We start from the raw sequence: 20,204 nt of genomic DNA, 5'->3' as shown, positions 1-20,204 counted from the left end.
CTGAATGGGAGATTGGCAAGCCCTGAGTCCCAGGTCCACTCCACTCTGTATAGCTGGTCTTGCAGCACGGGGCAGAACAACTGTTGGGTTATTTGGAAGTGAGAGAGTGGTGTCTTATTATTTGAAGGCAACTGTCTTGGAGGAAATCCTTCACTGGTGCTATTCAGGAGGTGTGGGAGGCTAGAAAATTAGGAAGTATGGGAACCACAGTGGGGTGCGATAAAACCTGAGAGAGGGGAGTTAGCATGGGCAGGGATCATGAGTCAGAAGCCAGAAGAAACTTCATGTGGAAATTTGGGAATGGCTGATATCAAACTCCATTTGGAAAGTAAGTACTGCAAGGGTGGGGTAAAGAGGTCAACAGCACTGGAACCCCTCAATGGTGTGGCCCTAGACATGCTGGTCAGTGTCATAGCTATCTTGCTACTGAGGACCAAGCCCAGCTAGGCTGCCCCACTCAACCCAAGGGTAAAAGGAGGTGGGGTCGTGAAGGGGGAATGGGCCGGGAACATTATTGATAGTTTTGTGGCAGCTCTACTTCTCTTTGACTCCGTGGCTGAACACCTGTCCAGACTATCTGAGGACCCAGCTGCTGTCAGGATCTCAGACATAGGTCTATCAGTGCGTGTGAGTCTCTGTCTATCTCTATTTCTTGGTTCTGGAGTACAAACCTTCCACAAACTCCAAGCTCAGATGTGGCATTCTTTATGCAAATTACAACACCCTCCATTCAAATTCTATATATATTAGCACGCCAGGTGACTTCATGTCACTGAACAATGAAGATGCTAGGGGACCATTCTATAACCTCCCCTCTCTCCCTCACATCTTTCACTTCCAGTCCCACCGCCTGGAAATGAGAGTCCCTGAACACAGAATATCCACAGGGGTAGAGCTGTCCCTCCCCTCTTTCCCTCCCCCCACCCTGGTGCACTTACTTCAGCATGTCCTTGTCCTTGTTGAGGTGCTGGAAGAAAGATGGCTCACAGATGAGCTGGTTCTCCTGGCACACCTGCTTGCAGGACTGTCGGGGCTCTGCCAGCTTCACCTGCAGGGCACTGAGGGGCGGCCACATCACTTGCCCATGGCAGAAGTCCTACGATGAGAATGACACCATCAGCCAAGGATGCATTTGGGGATCCTGCCAAGTGATCCTGACCTTGGCAGGTGCCATACTGGGAAAGAGACATGAAGGGAGGTTTGAAAGCCAGACTGATTCGGGCTGGAGACACTCATAGGCCAAGTCTTAACATCTCTAACCACTAGCTTCCTTAGCCATGGAAAGAGGGAGCACAGCAGGGTCTCGCTAGGGTCTCCAGGATAAGAGCCACTACCTGGAATGGGCTCAGGACCACACCTGTGTCTAAGGCGGTGATTCAGTATCTCATCACGATCCCTCCAGGAGGCCGTCCGCCAGCTGGTCTGCAGCTGCCTCTCAGATTTGAAAGACATGATGTGTCTACCAATTGGGTAGCAACCTTGTATGATAGCACAAGCTAGTTTTATCTCAACAGCTAGCTTCTACCGCTGTGTGGCAAAGGATCAAAGTGTGACATCTATCGACATCTCTGTTATTCCCTGACAAAGTACTGTGCCCTTGGTAGGGACGCTGTGCTTGGTGATTGAAAAGAGTCATCACCATGCTGCTCCGACTCAGTGAGGAGGGATGACGCGAAGGAAACGGGGCGTTGTATAAGCAAGAGTAGAGCAGACAGAGCCCTTCAGTCCCGGACTAGAGGGAGCAAAGATGCAAAGGGTAGTTATGGGAGACCCTGGAATAGACAGGGGGTTGGAGGCCAGGCAGCAGCAGCACAGCATGTTGTATCAGAAGCCAGGGAAGGCTGGAGCAGGCCGCTCACTTTGGCCTGGGATCCTAGGTCTCCTTTCAGCTGAGCCCATGACGCACCCAGAGCTTGCTCTGCTTACTCCTGGCCAATAAAACCAGGCAGAATGTCTCTGAATCTGGCGCCTGCCCCACCTGCCCAGGTACTTGCCTATGCTGGAAGGTGTTTGGGGAAGGCGAGTCCGCAGAAGCACCCGAGTGTGGTCATGATTGTGCTTGCATGGGGTTCTTTCAGGGAATTATCCCATAGATGTGGGGACCAGGGCACAAGAGGCCTATCCAGACACCCATTTAAAGACAAATACTGCCTAAAAAGGAGGCAGGTCTCTTTGCCCTGACATGCAACTGTCCCCATGACACACTGATCAGGGGGTGGAGGGTGGCCCCTGGCATTTGCACCGAGACACAGAAATGTGCCTGAACTGCTCTGTTCTAGGAATAGGTATCTCTTATAGGCAGGACTGCTGTTGGGTGACATGGAAGATTGAGGTCAGGAGCAGTCAGGAAATTTACTTTGCAATGTATGTCCCTCTAGGATATTTATTTTTCCTCTGCTCCACCTTTTCCTACGTGGATGAGGAAATTAGTCATCTCTGGGCCCAGAGCTTCCAGTACCTGGACCTACAGAGGAAATGTCCTGAACCCCACCCTGCTTGTCCCATGGAGTATCTAAGGAGGGGCCTCACTGTCCTTAGCAAGCTGCATCTGGCAGGGCCTCTGGAATAGCTGGCTTCGCTTTTTTATTCTAACTTCATTGCTTATTTAATTGGCAGGACTGGGGTTCAAATTGCAGGACTGGGGTTCAAATCAGGACCCCATGCCTGCTAGGTAGGTGTGCTACCATACCCACAGACTTATTTTGTGTTAGTTGTTTTTCAGATTAGGGTCTAGTTCTTGCCGAGGGCTGGCTTTGGACTATACCCCTAGGTTTCCCGTGTAGTTGGGATGATAATAGTTTCGTGCTACTACACACACGGCTTATTGGTTGTGATGGGGCCCTGCTAACTTTTGCCCAGGCTGTCCTACAGATGCAATCCTCTAGATCGCTGCCTCAAGAGTAGCTTGCAATTCAAATGTGAGCCATCACATCCAGCTGTTTGCTTCAGTTTTTTTTTTTTTTTTTTTTGGTTGGTTGTGGGGCTTGAACTCTGGGCCTGGGCGCTGTCCCTCAGCTCTGCAGCTCAAGGCTAGTGCTCTACCACTTGAGCCACAGTGCCACTTTCAGCTTTTTTCTGCTTATGTAGTGCTGAGGAATTAAACCCAGGGCCTCATGCATGCAAGGCAAGCACTCTACCACTGAGGCACCTTCCCAGCCCCTTGCATTAGTTTTGATGAGCTAAAAGACAGCAAAAAACAAAAGAAATCCCTCTCCTTTCAGATTCTGCAGGCAGCTGGCTCTGAGTTTTTCCTGCCTCTTCCTTCTACTAGCTGTTGGAAACCTTTGGGCAAACTCTGCAACATCTGAGGCCTCATTTTCCTAATCAGAAAAAAAAAAAGATGTTTCATTCCCCTCCTGACAAAAGCCATTGGCAAGCACTTGGCATTAGTTTCTCTTTGTGTCTCTGCAAAGCAATGATCAGGAGTGGAACACATCAGTCAAGCCACTGCCATCCTTGATATCATAGTCACCCGATGAAGGGATGGGACTCTTGGAGTTTAAGTGAGAGACGATAAGCAACAGAAATGGTACACCCAGATGTGGACTGGAGATCTGCAGCTGGGCTCCTATCTGCTTTAAACATAAGATTCCAGAGGGTCAAATACTTCAGAATGATAGAAATAGTTATTTAGGGGTGCCAAATTAATCTGAATATGAAGGTTGGTGGGTGGAGCAGCCTGTGAAATACAGGCAGCCCTGGGCTAGAGAACCCCCACTAAGTCTGTAAATTCATGACTGAGCACCAGACACATCTGCCCTGTGGTTCTGCATGCTGTTACTAAGAGCAATGGCATGACTGCGTGGACCCAGGATACCCTGATTGGGAAGAGTGTGAGATAGTGGCTGCTGCTCTCTGCCATATAGAGACCCTGCATTCTGATACATCGCCCATCTGCCTGGAAGGCCATCAGCAGACAGAAGGAACTGATGTTTGTGATGATCAGAACTGAGATGATGGGCATTTGGAAAAGGTGAAGTATCATACATGCTTGCTTTTCTGTCTAACGGAAACACCTTTACTTAAAACTCCTCAGGAGCAAATGGATAATGTCTAGAGCCTTTAAATATTATACTGAAGACAGGTTAAATCATTCACACATCAAAGCCTACTGTGTGACTGCGCAGGACAAGCAAATGACCAGGAGACCATGACAAGATCACATTTGCATCAGAGAAAGCCAGGTGATTCTTCTTGACACCATGAAGGAAAACTTATATTTACCTCAGTTTAACTTTCTAAATTTAACATCAGGTGAAAAAAGACATTTTTGAAGATGTCATGTATGTCATGCTCTATTTGCTTTGAAACATGACTGGTTAACTATTTTCTAGAATAGGGGCTAGCCAGAAATAGCTCATAGACCAAATGCTGCTCACTTGTCTGTTGCAAATAAAGTTTTATTGGAGCACTGTTTGAAAAAGAAGGGAGAATTTTTCTGTCTCCTGAATTTAGCTTGCCTCAACCCTAATAGCCCATGTGATACAGTCCTGGACTTTACTGTGACATTGTTGGGAAGTAGCAGCCTTTAGAGGGTAGGTAGGAGATAGTGAAAGGTCTCCAAGTTCATGTAATGACAAACTGACTAGTATCCCTGGATTAAGCCAGGAAACCCACAGAGGCTGGTTTTTTTTTATCATCAACGAGAGAACTGGCATTGTCTCTCCCTACTCGTCTCCTCAATCATAGTTCAGGGCATAGTCTCTGTACCAGTTTAGGTTTACAACAGTGCTTGCTTTGTCCATTATTCAGCTCAGCCTCATAAAAGGCTAAACTTGAAGTTACAGAAAAGAAATCTGAAGCCTGGTCCCTCTATCACAATGTTTGTGGGGGGGCAGGTACATTACAAGATCTGGTCACAAGCTCACCTACCAAGGGTGATTCTGACTGAATGAAAGAATTGTTGAGCAGAACACTGGCAAATAAAACATGTTCCACAAGCACTCACTTCCCTAATTGAATACACATCCTCAGAGAGGCTCCTTTGCCTTAGACAGCATTCAGAGACACTGCACAGGTGGCACCGGCGTACGTTGAGCAGCTCTGGGTGAGCAGACATCCAGTACCATGTCATAAGCATGGCAAGATGTGCTGTGAGGAGGGAAGAATGGGAGAAGCCCAGGCACCTAGGAGGGCAGGTGCATGCCATCAGTTCTTAGTCAAGAAGAGATATTGTGAATGTTTCTGTCTGGGCTGGTCTTTCCACTGTGATCCTCCTCATCTCAACCTTCCAAGCATGAAGCCACTGGTGCCTGGCTGGTTTGTTAAACCACAAAAGTCAACTTCCCCAGAATTGAGGCTTTGCCTAATTCAGCTCACCAGAAGGAGATGGCCAGCCATCCTCCCGGAGTTTTGATGGTACCAAGAGAGTTAGGCATAGTAAAAATAGCCCTTTTAATGCTTAGGGAACCAACACTGTAAAGCCTGAAATGGTAAAGCTGAACAGAGGGAAACTAAGGTGGCATTAAGAAGCAGGTTAAGGAGTAAGGTGGGAGAGGTCTGGGCTGTGAATCTGGGCCCCAGCTGGGAATTTCACAGATGCCACCCAAGCATCCTCTGCCTGTCCTCAGCCATGAAATGGGGGGCAAGATCATCTGATCTTCATGCCCTGTGCAATTTCTGTGTGAATAAAGTGAGGTGACTAGAGGAAGGGATGTTGGAGATCATGTCAGGGCTGACCATGGCTTGTTGCCAAGGTCAGGAGGCAAAAAATTGAGTTGCTAGATGGTATCTGACCACTCATCTAGGACAGCCGCCTCTGGGCCCAGCCGTGCACAGGGCACGATCCAAACGGAAGCCTCAGTCATAAGCTTCCTCTCATCCACAGGTTCAGCCACTGCAGGAGGCTGCAAGTCTTCTATTTTTCTATCCTGTTGGCACAGGCTAACAAAGCAATGCTGAGTTGCCCCATCGCTCCAAACACTCATTTGCTCATTAATGCATTCAACGTGAACTTGTTAAGAGGCAGAAAAATACGAGCTCATTTACAACTTTACAAATGGCCCCTGAAGCCTTGTGCCCTGTGTCAGAATTATGAACATGAAGGAGACACAGTTCCTGAACTTGAGATTCATCCCAGAGGGGCTGACACTTCAAATATTACAGAGAAGAAGAAAAGCAGACACCCAAGCAGGATACCAAGACCCCTTGGAGGAGGTAAAGGATTAGCACTATGAGGAGGCAAAGAGTAGCAATGGTATCTAGGCACCGGTGGCTCACGCCTGTAATCCTAGCTACTCAGGAGGCTGAGATCTAAGGATCACAATTCAAAGCCAGCCTGGGTAGGAAAAGTCCATGAGACTCTTATCTCCAACAAACCACCAGATAACCAGAAGGGGCACTGTGGCTCAAGTGGTAGAGTGTTTGCCTTGAGCTGAAGAGCTGAGGGACAGGCCCAGAGTTCAAGCCCCATCACACACACACACACACACACACACACACACACACACACACACACACACACACACACACACACACACACACACACACACACACACACACACACACACACACACACACACAGTAGAAATGGTAGCAATCAGAGAAGGCTTCCAGGAGATAAGGACTTCTGGCCTGGGTTTTGTAGGCCACATAGGAGTTAGTGGATTACCATGAGCAGGGTGCTTTGCAGATAATTGGCTCTCAGCAACAAGCTTTTGAACTGCGCTGCCTGGTTTTGGCATCCTGGAGTTTTGATAGTAACAGAAATGGAAAAGGAGACTATTCCAACTCAATGAGGCATCTACGTATGCAGCCAGAATGAGATATAAACAGTGATTTCCAATCTGGTTAACAAGCCCACTTAGTGCACATCCATCTGCATTCCTTCCTAACAATCACTGCAACCACTCACCAAATGTCTTCCCTGACTACTCTTCTCTTGACTTCTGTTCCCACACACTGACCATAAAGTAGAAGGATCTATTCATCAACAAATCTGTGAGGAAAAGCAATGTTCTAAATACACGAGCACAAGCCACTGGGAGAAAAAAGTGAGTGTGGCCTTTATAGTAGAGGCTAAGCAGCAGTCCTGAGAACACCTGAGTTATTAAACATGCAAAGATCTGGAGAAGTCCACGTTGGGGTGAGAGGCCCCCTTGAGAGGAAGGCACTAGGCCAGAATGGCCCATCTCTCCCTCTAGGCTGTGCCAGGTGGGAAGAGTCATCTGCTTAGAGCAAAGCAGTCATGTGGGACTAGAAGAACCAGTATGAGGACACAGAATGTGGTGCAGGGCAGTTTGGCCAAATCTTTAACACTGTTTCTAAGTCTACCATTTTTTAGGATATTGGAACTAAGAAGATGGTTTAGATGTACAGGTCTGGAGGCAGGAGCTACTCACAGGATGGGGAACATCTGGCCCATGGGCCATATAAGATTTTCATTTAGTACATGATGAGACAGATACGTGATACTTCTCATTGGTTTCCTGTGTCTAATCTGCCTGTACTGATAATTTTGTATGGCTCATAATGATGTCATAAATATCCAAATGGGCCTTGGCAGAAAAAAGGGCTTGCCATTTCTAAGACGGAAGAAGATCAGACATTCACAAAAGAATTAAAATAAAACAGAGGATCTGAGGAGGGGTGGGGGTGGGGCAGGAAGCCAGGAGCAGGTTCCAGGCTATGAAAATGGCATTTGGACCATGTTCAACCAGCAATGTGAGGGACATATATGGCATTTGCTGAGAAATACAGTGCCTAGCATACAAAGAGTTTAATAAGTCCTGATGACCAGTGCCTAGGTGACACACACCTCAGTGGCTCATTCTTAAGACTGTGCTGTACAAGAAGCAAACTTTGTTGTTAGGCGGCCGTGGGGCTGCTCCCAGAAAGAGGCATGAGTCTGTGTTTCTATAACAGAGAAGGTGGCTGTGAAGATGAGGGACAAATCTCCATGGACCACCAACACCTGCCAATCGATGTAGCTGCCAAGCTTACCTTGGGAGGAGCTCAACACCTCAACTACAAGGAATCCAGGCAAGAGCACGAAGCACATATGCAAAGACTGCATGTGACATGCACTACAGAACTCTTTGCAGTATGTGGAAATAGCCCAAGAGTCTGCCAGCCAGTGATTGGAAAAACTTCGGGGTACATGTGTACCGAGAAATCCTATTCAGCAATAAGAGGTAACTTCTGATAAGTGCTGCAGCACAGATGAAGGTCAGTAACACTATACTAAGTGAAAGAAGTCAGAAATCTGCAGAAAAGGCACATCTAGAGAGACAGAAAACCAATCAGTGGTTTCCTGTGACTGGGGGCAGGTGCAAGAGCACCTGCCAGGCATCACCCAGGAACAAAGGAAATGTTGCAAAACGAGGTTGAGGTAGTAGTTGTACCTCAATATCCCTGCTTAAAAAGGTCACTTAATCGCACCCTTACATGGAGTGAATTTTATGGTCTGTAAATTACACCAAGTGAAGCTGTCTGAGAAACACACATTGGTTGATGGGTTCAAGGCTCCCACAGCAATCAATTGCTAAAGTGTTCAGAGGACTTACCTGGGCCCACTACAATGCTTATTAGCATTTGCACCAATCTTATGCAGTGGACATTGTTATCTCCACTGAATAAAATAGGAGAGACTTGGGAATCTGCCCAAGGTCAGAGACAGTGGCATCGGAGCTAGATGCAAGCCAGCCAGACATCAGTATCCAGACTTGCTTCATCATGACTCAGCCTGTGTCTGAGCCAGAAGGGCTGGGTAAGCACAGCTACCACTGCTTCAAGAGCAAAGACTCCTCTCTTGCTAGTGCCCATCTTCTCCTTTTTCAATGCCCTCCTCTGTTTCCCGGCAGCTCTGTCACCTCTACCATTTCCTTCCCTAAGACTCTGCAGATTCACTGACAAGTTTGCCCTTGCTGATGAGTACTACAGCATAGATGAACCCCAACATTAACTTATACATGCCTTAGGCAGTTCAAGATGAGCCCGGGAGCTCTCTTCTCTTGCTGCTCTGGGAGTTGACTCCTTTTTTCTCTCTGTATCTCCAGCATGCTTTTCACACAAATTTACACAGCTCTTTACAAACCTTCTGACTGTAACTGACCATCCTTGTATACTGAAAGGTTCCTTATAGGAAGCAGAAAATAGGGTTGAAGAGCCTGTGTGTGTGGTTTTTCAGAAATCAACTGGAACAGTGCCATTCCTTCCAAAGAACCTGCTATGTTCTCTGGCTGGAGGCAAATACATAACTTCCCCAAGAAATGCATAATGCAAATCTTAACAAGCTAGGACACACTCAGGTCAGGGAATAATCATGCTTGATCTTCCATCACAAGGGATTTTTGCCTTGGCACTGACTCTCCCGGTGCTGGAGGCAGTGCCCTTTGAGAGAGCTTATTTCAAAGAGCCAGGCACACCAGTGATTTGGTAAAAGGTATGGACTGTTTTTGGAAGGGTGGAGCCCAGGGGGGCGGGTACTGAGGAGCCCAGACTCCTTCCCACTGAGCATGCGCTCAAATTGGCTGGGCAGGCTTCCTGCAGGAACTGTTCAACTGTTCACTGGAGCCTGGGGGGTGCTCTCCATTACTTGCTGCCAATTGGCTTCCTCAGTCTCCTGCTGCTGTGGGGGCAGGGCATGAGGGATGACTTTGAAAGGGTACTGGGTAAAAGCTCTTGTGGTCCCATGGAGGATTCTGGAAGCTGAGATCCGGTTAATGAGCTCAGGGGCTCCTACAGCTTTGGGCACAGGAAGTGCCTTCTCCAGACTGCAGGGTTTCCTGTTCCTGCCTAAAGGGCCCTGTTCTCCATCCTCCACTGCTCTTTGAAGAGATTCTGCTAGCTGTAGAAATAATGAATGCTTTAAGCTTTAAAATCCTGAGGCCTGGGGCTAATAGAAGACCCACTCTAGGAGCCAATAGGGTCTTGGATGCCTCTGGCACCAGGGAAACATAGCGGGGTCCAGGAGAATTCAAGTCCCTCTTTATTGCTAATGTAGGAGCACGATAAGAACATTTTATGAGAAATGCCCCCCAGTACCAATTTGTAACAAGATTTCCAATATTCTATACCTACTGACAACACTGCAAACTCAGTGGCAGAATATGGCTTAGGCTTCTTGTTATCCCAGAAATAAATAAAGAATTTTCAGCCAAGGCTGGGCATCTTCTTGCCCTCTGACTCCTTCTGCAGTCTTCTTTCTCGCTTCACCCTTCTCAGTCATAGCTATGCACCTTAACAGTCACAGCTATCTCTTTCTTTTGGGTCTTTGGCATTTCAACTTGTCCAGTCCTTCCTCTCTCCTATGACTTGACTTCCTGTGAGGAACCTTCAAATACCCTCTCCTGCCTCTTTCTTCCTCATCCTGCATGCCAGGCAATGTGAACCCAAAGGATATGGGTTCTATCATGTGTAGAAGCCTGAGCCTACAGTGGCAGCACTACTGTGACATTCACTGTCTTCTCTGACATGGGAAGCTCTGACACCTTTCCCCAACTACCTGTACAGTCCACAGATGCCCCAGATGACAAATCTGCTCATGAATCAATCAACAGACAAAACTTTTACACATTAGAAATCACTAGATTCCTGGTCCTAGGAGGTGGTGGGGAAAACAGGGCAGATTCGTATGTGTGTTTTCTAGAAGAGAATTTCACTAACAGCCTTCTGGTGCCTGGTACACATGAGCAAAAAAAGCATGCCTGCATTTGCTCACATACTCATTCACTTACACATTCTTTGAACAGGGATGAGCAGGACACCTGTTTTGTGGCAGGCAGGTGTGAGGCACCTGGGACTTAGGGATGAACACACAGGCCCAACCCCTGCATGATGGAAGCATCTAGCAAGGTTTACTTAGGGAACACAATTTTTTTTCTACTAAAAGGAAACTTACCAACAGGCTTACAGAGGAGCTGAGACCTTTGTCAGGACTGGCTGGTATGCATAAGCCTCAGCCAGGAAAAAAGCAAAAGCAGTGAGATAAACCTAAGAATCCCTTTACACTGGTGAGTGAGTAACCTGAGAGGATGTGACCTCAGGAAGAAGAAGACGGTACGGGAAACAGTGGAAAGGATCAGGTAAGATCTCAAGAGAGACTGAGATGGACAGAAGACAGCGTTGAGGCCAAGTAGCTGTCCTGCATACCTTCAGGGAGGCTGAGGAATCACAAGGCAGAGATAAACCCCAGAACACCTGTCACCTCCTGAGTTCTTGGTAAATACCATCAATGTTGATTTCACAGCAAACCTGAAACAAAGCTGGATTCCACCACCTATGGGCCCCAAGACTGTGAATCTCAGTTCTCATGTAGAGAATGGGGTTACTGCTGCCACGTTGGTCCTACTGTGAAGATTGAATGAGATGTTATACATCTGCCGCAGTGGATGCCCAAAACCATGAATGGTTCAGACCTCTACACCACAGCTTTTTCCTATGCATGCACATTTACCTCTGGCACCATTTATTAATTAGGCACAGAAAGAGTTCAACTAAAAATAAACTAGAACAATTATAACACTACTGCATAATAAAAGTTATGTGGATATAATTTCTTTTTCTCTTGAAATAAATTATTGCACTGTGTTGGTATTTTCCACTTAGCATCTCTGGATTGTAGTTGATTATGAGTATCCAAATGCTCAGAAAGTGAAATTGTAAGATGAGGAGGATCTGAGATTCTGCATATTTTGGTACATAGACTCTATGAATATGGTCAACAGAGTTATGATGTACTAAATGAGATAATGACTCAATGATTTAAGCTATCATGGCAAAGTCTGATGAGTGATATATATTACAATATACATGGTTATAATATATTATGATATACTATGCTGCAGCACGATAGATTGAAACATCAATGCAATTAGATTGCATTCATTAAGCAGTATGTGCCATGCCCTGCTCTGAGCATGAAGGTTTTATTATCCTCATTTTACAGAGAGGCGGTGTAACTAATACCCACACTCATATAATTAGAAAGTGTTGGGAGATGAGTCCAGGGGCTGGTCTGTAGGCCATGCTGTGCTGTTATCAAAAATTCGGGCGCTCAGACACACCGCCTTGGGGCTCATACCCCAGAGTTTTAGTTTTCTTAAACCATCAACTCTCTTTTGAAACCCCACTGGGCCCATAATCTAGACTTACTTAAAATAGTCAACCTACAGGGGCTGGGAAGGTGTCTCAGTGGTAGAATGCTTGCCTTGAGCCGAAGAGCTGAGGGACAGCGCCCAGGCCCAGAGTTCAGACCCCATGACCAACCAAAAAAAACCAACAACCAAATTCAACCTACAATTTCTATTTTCAGCTGGCATAGTTCTCATTCCCCATTGTGTAAAGATCCCTTGATCACCCTAAAACACTCTGCTTTGCCCTATCAGGGGGAGCCCCTTATTTCTGGAATCTGGTCAAGGAGTTCAGATTCCTCTGCCCTTGGGGCCCGAGTCTGTCTATTTCTAGCTCTGTGGTGCTTTTGAAGCTCAAGGAATTCAAACATTATAGAGGGATGTCAATGAGCTCTCAGGCCTTTCCTTTTAGGAGTGGGGCTGTCATTTCCAAACTCTGTTGGGGGTAGTGGGACTGTGGATACCTCCCTTGCTTTTAGAACTGAATTCCTGTTTTTATCTGTTTTATTTCCAGAGGCTTTATGTCATTTGAAAAGGGGTTCCATTTGAAAACCACGAAGAAGTCCTAATATGCTTAGAATTACTGTGTATATACTATCAAAGGAAGGCTTAGAAATTGCGGTTTCAGTCCCTGTCTTTCTAGGGGTAAGAAATAAAGACAGTGGGAAAAGAATGGTTTGTCTGTCCCCTGATGTTTCCCACTCCTGTAGATGCCCCCAGAGAATCTACTGTGAGCACAGGAGCTGGTGGGCAGGGAAGACTCTATCTCTGATTTCTATTTTAAATGACCTGCCCCCATCACAAGCAATAAACCCCAAGACTGGCTTCTTCATTGCTTTCAGAATTCCAACAAGCTTCTAGAATTTTCCAGAGCAGGAAAATGACAGATACGTACTATACCCTCTTTCTTAACTGTGCAGAAGAACCCTCCAGGGGAACAGGACACAGAAACCAAGGCTGGACCTCTGCTGAGCCTTACCTGCTTTTCAATGAAAGCATTGATTCTCTGCAGCATCCCCTCGCATGTGAACTCGTACGGCATGTATGGCTCGATCTGTGGGAACAGAACATAGCTCATGATGTCTGGCACATACCAGTCCTCTACTGACTATGCAGGCACAGGTGCCCATGCCTGGAGATCACCTCAGCAGCAGATAGAACTACAGATGTGAAAATCAACAGTCAAGGCTCAGAGCTTCATTGTGGTTTTCCCTAAATACAGACTCTATGAATAAACTATTTATGGCTCTAAGTCTCAGAATCCCTCATACACACATAGGTGTCAAGAACTCTTCCCTTTTTTTTTTTAATGTCAGTCCTAGAGCTTGAACTGAGGGCCTGGAAGCTATTCCTGAGCTATTTTGCTCAAGGCTACACTCTACCACTTGAGCCACAGCTCTACCTCTGCTTTGTTTTTTTTTTTTTTTTTGTGTGTGTGTGATTAACTGGAGATAAGAATTTCATAGACATTACTGCCCTGGCTTCAAACCATGATCCTTAGACCTCAGCCTTCTGAATTGCTAGGATGACTGGCATGAGTCACTGGCACCTCTTCTTTTAAACTGTAGTGAAGAATACAGGGGGAAAAGTGCATGGGTTAGGATCTACCATAAAGAAGGCATTCAGCATCAGGTAGAGCTCATCACTAGACTATGGCATAAATCATCTGTGTCCCAGTGTTGAGCATAGTGAAGTACATCCGGGAACTTTGTAAACACCTGTTGAATAAAGGCATGGTCACCACTTTTGAAACGGGCACACAAAGAGCAGTTTAAGGACCCATGGGAATGACATGGCACTGGTCTACATTAGTAGGGGAGATGAGCATGTGCCCAGAGAGCCCTTGTTACAGAACAAAGCAGACTTTTGCTCATGGTGGACTTCTGAAGCTAGCTATGAGTCCAGAAAATGAAGACTGGTGACAGCTAAGAGACAGAAGATCTGCTGGCTGAGTAAGCATTGTGAGATTTGATAGAAAAAGACAGGGAAAGCTGGAGCTTAGGACTGCGGGAATTGTGGAAACTGGGTAGATAGTCTCACTGGGGTTGCCCAAAAGCCTTGTGATTTTTAAGCCTCGATTTTATGTGAGGGAGCAGGAAGCCCTAGAGGTGCTTCATGAAGGAGGGGGCATTCTGCTGGATATTGAGACACCTGAGGGAGAAGAAAGGTGGGTTTGAGCTCTGCTGCATGTTCTGAGGCCTGCATCTTCAGAAGTGCACCAATGCACAATGAAACTGCATTTGGAAGATAATCACTGGTGATCCAGCTATTAGCGCTTCAGAGAGACTAACAGCACCTGTTGGTGACAGGGGAGAGCGCCACCTTCAAACTCCCCTTTGACCTATCTCAAATTTACAAGGAGAACTAGAGGACATCTAGGAGCTGAGCCTGGCTGAGAATGGAAGCCCTGTCAGGACATTCTTCCATGGGCACCCAAGTAATCAGTCCTGTGTCATGTTTTTCCCATTTGTGTGTGTGTGTGGAGTCAGGTTTGAAAAAGCAAACTGTGACTTAAAACTTTCTAGCCTATCTTTACACAACTTGAGGCAGGTAGCATCAACAGGTTGGAGCCCAGCCACACCTGCTCACATCTGTCTAGAGCAAGCTGTGACATAATGGGGGAGACTTGCCTATGATTGCACAAGCATGGAGGTCAGACTACTACCTCTGAAGATCTCAATGCACTTTGAAAGAAGAACTTCCATGATCTCAGCTTGCTCCTTCCCATCTCAAGCTTTGGCACTTGCCTGACTCTGACTTACACATAGTTCCTCATTCAAAAGGTACAATTTTCTTTTCTTGTAAAGGGTATTCACTCCATTTATGGTGTGAATTCACGCCAGAAGTGCTCTATAACTGGCCTACAGATTTGTCTGCTCTCAACAGTTTACAGAAGGAACGAAAAGGAACGATTTAGAATAGAGGACATGCCATATAAATGGTCATTTGTAAAAGGACAAGTAGGAATTCCATGTATTGGTGGTCAGCTGTCATGAGAGCAACGGATTCAATTGTGTTTGGGGAAGCAGGCTGAAGACTCAAGGGCCATTCTCACGACATATTGCAAAGGGCATCCATTAGAAAACAGAAGTGAGTTACAGAAAAATAGCTCTTCTCTGGGTTTCCTACCAACCCACACCCAGTTAAGCCAAATGGATGCTGACTCATTCACTGCTTTGGGACCAGTTCACTGTTAAAATATATGAAGCTTGACAAAACTTTCCTATTTGTGGGGAGGGGCGGGAGGAAATTGCATTTGTAGGCCATCCTGTTGGGTGGGAACAGGGCCTTCTGTGTGGGAAAGTCCTCCAGACCTGGCTCTGGGGAGAGCAGCACTGGCATGTCTCTAGGCAGGAGCTGTTGTGTAAGCTAGTTTTCTGCCTAACAGTCCTTCAGAAACAAGGCAGGGCCTCCTGGGCTATGGAATGAAAAGGAATACTGAAACCACATCCAGTCAGAGAAAGCCAAGTAGGGCTCATTACAAAAAGACAAGGGAGCCTTCCTGTCATCTCGATGGTGGAAAGAGGCCTATTACTCTTGAACTCAAGGTCACAGGAAGGATGCCTGCAGGCTGCACTGTGGAGTTTCTGCTGGGCTTGGAATTTTCTATGAATTTCCTACCTGCTCCTCTTGACCTTCCTTCTTGTGAGACTCCCTGTGTCCACTGTACCTACTCACCCTCCAAAATCAGAGGATAATTCTTATGTGGAATTTCTCCCAGAGATCAAGGAGACCCTGAATGACTCCCAACTGATGGAGTGGTTTAGTATTCAAGGAAACATAATCTTTGAATTTTCCAGAAGACTAGGGTTTTCACCCAAGTATATATTGTAACCACTGATTTCTGGGTTAGGCAGAATTTCTCTGTGGAGGATCCCAGATGTAGGTCATTTTATTCCCCTGCTCAAAACTTTCTTATTTATGAAATGCAGAATTCTTACCTTTCATTGCCTATTTAAAGGTTCCTTGTGCTCTGGTCCTTGGAGACCCTTTACAGTCTCCATTATATCTGATGAGAAGTTGGCTATCTTTAGATTATTCTTTTAAATGTAATAAAGTTTTCTTAAGCTGCTTTCAAGATTTTTCCCTTATCTTTGCCTTTAGCACTCTAATCTGGATGTATCTGGGTATGGTTTTCTTTGTATTCAACCTGCATGGGGGTAACCATGCTCTCAGGATCTTTATTATTATTATTATTATTTTAGATTTGAGATGGAACTGGAACTTGGTATCTGCTGCTTTTGCTCATTGATTAGTGCTCTACCAACTGAGCAATGACCCCAACTCCAGGATCTTTAACTCAGTGGCATTCATTCGTTAAAAATTTTTTTTTTAGCCAATGTCTTTTCAAATATTTTTTCCACATAATTCTTGTCCCCTCTGAGATTCCAATTACATGTAAGCCAAGTTGCTCAATACTGTGCCATAGATCTTACACATTCTTTCCTTTCTCTTTGTGTTTCAATTTGAGTGATTTCCTCAATGAGTCTTCAGCTTCACTGATTTCTTTTCTTTGTTGTGTTCCATCCACCGAGAATGCTATGAAATGAGTTCATTTCGGATACCATATTTTTCATTTCTAGCATTTTTCCATTCGCTTAAAAAATAGTCTCCATTTCTCTACTGAAATTCCCCATCTGCTCACATACTTCGTCCACCTTTTTTCTCCAAACCTTTTAGTACATTATAATGTTTTGAACTATGGTAAAAAAATGGTCAACATCTGGACCACCTTTAGGTCTGGTTTTATTGGAAGTTTAATCTTTAAAAGATAGGTCAGGTTTTCTTTTTCTTTCTTATCATGTAAAGATCTGGGAACCTGTTTATATTAGGGCATTTTAAGATTTTTGTATTTATCACATTTCATCCTCCATGATCCCATTCCTCTTTCCCATTTATTTATCCCTTTATTTCTTATGCTTTTTTAAGTTTATATTATCTTAACAATCTAGTCAAAAGATTAGACTTTGAATCTAAGCTCTATTAGTTAGTAATTGTGTGACATCAACTATTTCAAGTCTTAATTTTTTCTATAAAACAGGAATGTAGTCTCACTTTACAGAATTGTACAGAGATTGAGATAAAGTTTGTAACAAGGTCACTCTATGAATAAACTATTGTTATAATTACTTTTTAAATAGTCCTATGTAAATGTTGGAATAATATAGAATTAGGTTGATTAGGGTTTTAATTAAACTGTGCAGCATTAAAGGATCCATGGAATGAATAGAGTAGACATTCAGAACTCTGGGCCTACCCTCAGTGCTCTACCTAGTATGCACTTCAGCTAGATTTTGGCTTGATAAACTGTGTCTATCACATAGTTTTGGACTCTATAACCTCAGAACTGCTTCTACTTCAGCTTCCCAATCATTCCTCACCAAGGATAGTTCTTACCTGGGTATTCAAACCTGTAGTTTGAAGCTGATCACCATTTCAAGCCTAATAACCAGATCATTTATAAGGGAGCAAAGCATGGATAATGCTGCATCTCTGGGAAATGCTAGGAATTAGTTGAAATGGGCAGTTCAGTGGTCCACAAATGGGTCAACATATTCTATTTCTCCAAGGGGAAACAAAGCCCTTCCCAAGGAGGGGCACACTGGCAATTCCTTCCAGGATATATACTTTTCTATTGCTTTTGCTTATGTACACCACACTTTAGACCTAGTTTCACTATGTAAACACCTACTCATTCTAGAAAACGCTACTCAAAATGTATTATTCTCCAGAAAGCCCCCCTCCTAGACCTTCTGCATGTTTTTTTTTTGCATTGAATATTACCTGCCTTGTGGTAACTTACATCTTTGTTTGCAAACATCAATTCCTCTTTCCTTTCCTCATTCCATTCCATCCATCTATCCACCCATCTATTCATCCATCCATATATCCATCTATCCATCCATCCAATTATAAGGCTGCAAATACTGTAGGGACAACAGATACAGATATATAGATATATATATATCTATATATCTGTATATATGATATATTTGACATATATATATCTGATACTTTCATGGTTCTATGGTCTAGGGGAAATCAAGAGTATTTATTACAAAAATAAGAATAATGTCGCAACACTGTGAAGGAGACCTTTATTTTAGCACTTGTATGTATGATCTCACAAGGGACCGATAAAAGTATATAATGTTAACTCTACATTAAAGAGGAGGGAGTATGGCTAGTAATTGGAATCCAAATCCACAGTTTATCAGCCCAGCCTCACAGCATATCTCTTATATTTCTGTTCACACATTATAACTATATATGAAAAGTGCTTAGAGACTTCCATGGACATGAGAGATCATGGCTGTCTTGATATATAAGAACCCATACAGGATGGCATACTTTATATGGAGGAGCCAGACTCATCTCTGCGTATGGATGTAAATGCCTCTCTTGATCCCAGAGCTGCTAGAGAATGCTGTGTGCACAGTGAATGCTTAATGCATGTTGGTCAAAAGAGTCTAGAAAACTTAGTCATTTTTACATGGTTTTACCAAAGGAATAAACAAATGCTCCATAACATTTTACAGCATTTCCTCCACTAGTTCTTACTCCTTCATTTTCACCCTCCCTGTGGGTAAAGTAAAAGTGGAAAGCCTCTCTTTTCCTATCACTATGTGTGACACAATTAGATTGAGACTCAGGAGCCTGTCCACAGGGTCTGGAGAAACCATGTCCACATGTGGAACCAGCTCTGTTTTCCATTTCACAGAACATTCAGGAAGTCTCCAGACCACATCCTACACTGTGTTTCTTTCCTGACTCCAGCTAATGTGAAAACGATCTATTCACTGAAACTAAAGGCCTGTGGCTCTTTCAACATATTCCAGATCACAGTACACATTAGGGGATGGTGGAATAAAAGCAACAACCTTCTGGTTCAAAATCGCTTTCACCGCATCCTCAACTTCCTCCTGGTTGTTGAGATCCACAGTCCAGACGTGGGGCCGGCCGATGAATACTTCAGCATAAGGATGCTGGGATGTCAGCTGGGAAGAGAAAAATAACACCTCCATTTCACAAACACTGATTTTTTTCAAGAACCTTCTGTGCTAGATGAAGTGTTATGCTTTTTATGGTACTGAGTTGTACTTCCCAGGTAACAGACATTCTTGTCCGTCCCTCCCACCATCAACACCTCTTGACAAACAAGCATATTTTAAAAAAAATACAAAATGCCGTGGTGGCTCCACGTTTTGAATCCCATTTGGGGATAAGAGAATGTCACAACCAGGTAAAAGGAGGCATTATAGAAGTTTCTCTTCCTCCTCCTTCCCCCCTCCCCTTGGCTCTATTCCCTCCACTCTCCTCCCTTCCCTCTCCTTCTTTTCCCCTAGGTCTCTATTGTTGATTTCCCTTCTCTCCCTCCCTCCATTTTTCCCTCTTTCTTTTCTGGTGGTGAGGGGAGCAAACCCAGGGCCTAGTGCATGCTACGTGGGTACTTTGCCATTGGCCTACATCCTCAGCCCCTTACAACAGGTGGCTTGAACTGCTAAGGGACATTTAACTTTCAGCCATGACTCAGACCAGAAAATCACCTAGATAAACTCAGTAATGTACTATAGTGGCTAGGAGAGACAGGCAGGCACAGAAAATTGCAATAAAAATCAATGCTCTGAAGTCACAGGAAGGTGACTAAGGGTGCATACAAAGCTGACAGTATGACACAGGACACCCTCAGAAAACCATAACTCAGAGCCTGAAATTTATAAAGACAATCTGTGATCAGAAAAGATGGAGGTTTTTATCCTAGAGGTTTACAAAACGTGTGGCCAAAGAAATCAAGTAGGCATTCTGGCAATTTTGAGTTCTGCAAAAACTAATTCTTCAAGACAGCTACACGTATCTCAATCATGTTTTCACCTCAATTTTCACATCCTTTTGAGGTTCTGATGTAAAGAAGTATTGTCGACAGTTGGGAGAACATTTTCAGTTATGACCATGACTGGAGGCTATCCTTAGATACATGTAACAATGCCTTGGACAGTCCCACAGAAAGATTTGTCTATTGAAAGATTTGTCTATTGGTCAACAACTCTTTCCTCCCCTCCCTTTCTCTTCTTTCTCTCTCATTAAGGATTCAACCCAGAGACTTGTGCAAGTTAAACATTCTTTTTTTTTAAA

The 20,204-nt window shown here is 44.7% G+C and overlaps 1 protein-coding gene across 3 annotated transcripts in view; it reads right to left on the bottom strand.

The window, feature by feature from the left end:
• The window catches only part of Mgat5 (alpha-1,6-mannosylglycoprotein 6-beta-N-acetylglucosaminyltransferase), a 228,350-nt gene that overhangs the window by 7,300 nt on the left and 200,846 nt on the right, over positions 1–20,204 (bottom strand). For all 3 annotated transcript variants that reach the window (XM_042683383.1, XM_042683384.1, XM_042683385.1), the window contains 3 exons: positions 18,953–19,069; positions 13,051–13,125; positions 939–1,096 (listed from right to left, as the gene is read on the bottom strand). In XM_042683383.1, coding sequence (XP_042539317.1) covers positions 939–1,096; positions 13,051–13,125; positions 18,953–19,069 — 350 coding nt within the window. The remainder of the gene's footprint in view (positions 1–938; positions 1,097–13,050; positions 13,126–18,952; positions 19,070–20,204) is intronic.

This window comes from Dipodomys spectabilis, unplaced genomic scaffold (assembly GCF_019054845.1).
Source record: "Dipodomys spectabilis isolate Male_0828 unplaced genomic scaffold, ASM1905484v1 ptg000081l, whole genome shotgun sequence".
NCBI classification, from domain to species: domain Eukaryota; kingdom Metazoa; phylum Chordata; class Mammalia; order Rodentia; family Heteromyidae; genus Dipodomys; species Dipodomys spectabilis.
The sequence above is the reverse complement of the archived record's forward strand: the minus strand, read 5'-3'. Positions and strand labels throughout refer to the sequence as shown.